The sequence below is a fragment of the Verticillium nonalfalfae genome, assembly GCF_003724135.2.
Source record: "Verticillium nonalfalfae strain VnAa140/NRRL 66861 chromosome Unknown scaffold_2, whole genome shotgun sequence".
NCBI classification, from domain to species: Eukaryota; Fungi; Ascomycota; class Sordariomycetes; order Glomerellales; family Plectosphaerellaceae; genus Verticillium; species Verticillium nonalfalfae.
Genome location: NW_021167227.1, coordinates 357922 through 359542, shown reverse-complemented (window position 1 = coordinate 359542; position 1621 = coordinate 357922). Strand labels below are relative to the sequence as shown.

Here is a 1621-nt window from a genome sequence, read left to right as displayed (position 1 = left end):
CAGGCCAGCGACCACCGATTTACTGGATAAGTGCGTCTCGAGATATCGCGTTCGATTACGAGAAAGAAGCTCCGTATGGAAACAGTCGGGCCGACGATGTTGCCACGCGGACACGTTTAGACTGTCATCGTGTTGTACAAGGCCAGTATCTACGGCCGGGGCAAGGAATCACGAAAATACACCATCGTAATTACCATTTTAGTTTCCTGCCTTGGTTCAATATCACGAGACCTCACCAACGAATTGGTCCGGGCTGATACGTCGCAGATCCTCCAAGCTCGCCGGCAGCTCAGCTCTGGTCTAACATCCTGTGCGTGCCCACCACCGCCACGCTCACCCACTGCGAGTCCAACAATCTGGTCGTTGCTGGTGCCACGACCGGTGACGCAAAGACGATAGCCTCAGCCGTGTAGCCTTCCCTCCTCTACCGTGCCGCTACGCTCGTACGCCCAGGGCTCATCAGCTATGTCGTCGGCGGCGAGGCCACGCTGCGGCTTGAGACCGCAGGCGTCTCGGGAAACGGAACGTTGTATGTTCTGCAGGACTTGCCTGAACGTGTCATCACCATCAAAGAGGGGATATTCCGCCCTCGATAGGAGGGCAGAGCGTGGCGGTCTTCCCGACAGGCTGTAATGGTCTATACGACGTCAAACGACGCGCCATGGGTAGCCGCCCAAAGAGGTGCCAATACAGAGACCCCTCCCTCTTGATGCAGCCTCCCGCTCCATTTTTGGGGGTCGGCAGACGAGATGCCGAGAGATCCTCGCGTATCACAACTCTTCACGAGACCCTGCGCCTCGCCTGCTCAGCTGTGGCTATCCTGAGCCTCGCTTTCCCCCTCTCCCGGCCAGCCAATGACTATTGTTCTTGACCCAGACGATGTCATATCCGCGCGAGAGAGAGGGAATCCCAGGGCCAACGTGCACAGCCGATGCCAGCGCGAGGAAAGGGGCAACGAAGCTGCACACTCAGGGGGGAGGAAACCGACGCATAGTCGTTCGCAGCTGAGACGGGACACTTTCCGTAGAAAAAAGCACAGGCATCGATCGTCGGGAAAAGATCCACGGGCATGTCCCTTGATCCTCTATCCCGTGCTGTTTGGCCTCCTTGCGATATCCGAAATCATCGAGATCTCCCACCTCCCGCTCTACATGGGCTCCACGTCTAGCACATATCGGGCATCTGGTGGTCAGCCAGCACCACGGGCGCGGTTCTACCTGCCGCTGTTTCAAGGCTCTGAGACAGGAGGGGAGGCGGAAGAGGGCTGGGAGGAGGTGAGCCATTGTCTTTTCGTGCCTGGTGCGCGGGCGGGTGGAAGCTTGGATCTTCTTCTGTCCTTGGCATGTTTTTTATTTACGAGACATTCTGCGATTCGCGAGGCGAGACATGGAGAAGCGGCTGGCTGGGAAAGGGCCGGTGTGACAGCACGGAGCACGGGAAGGGGAGGGGAATATTGGCCACGGCCGACCGAGGACACGGGGTACGTGGCCAGTGCCACTGAGGAGGAGCTCATTTGCGGCCGACTGCCCCCGGGGATATCAATGAAGTCGAGGGCATGTCATGTCACGGCCATTGGGGAGTGGGGGGGGGGGGGCAATGGGATGAGAGTGGGATTGCTGAC

General features: G+C 58.7%; 1 protein-coding gene across 1 annotated transcript; it reads right to left on the bottom strand.

The window, feature by feature from the left end:
- Positions 1-401: 401 nt before the first annotated feature.
- D7B24_003521 (uncharacterized protein) lies at positions 402-728 on the bottom strand (the record flags this gene model as incomplete). The annotated part of the gene is made up of 2 exons (XM_028637710.1): positions 402-637; positions 692-728. The coding sequence occupies 2 exons, from the start codon at positions 726-728 to the stop codon at positions 402-404; spliced, it is 273 nt and encodes a 90-aa protein (XP_028499266.1).
- Between the last annotated feature and the right edge of the window lie 893 nt (positions 729-1621).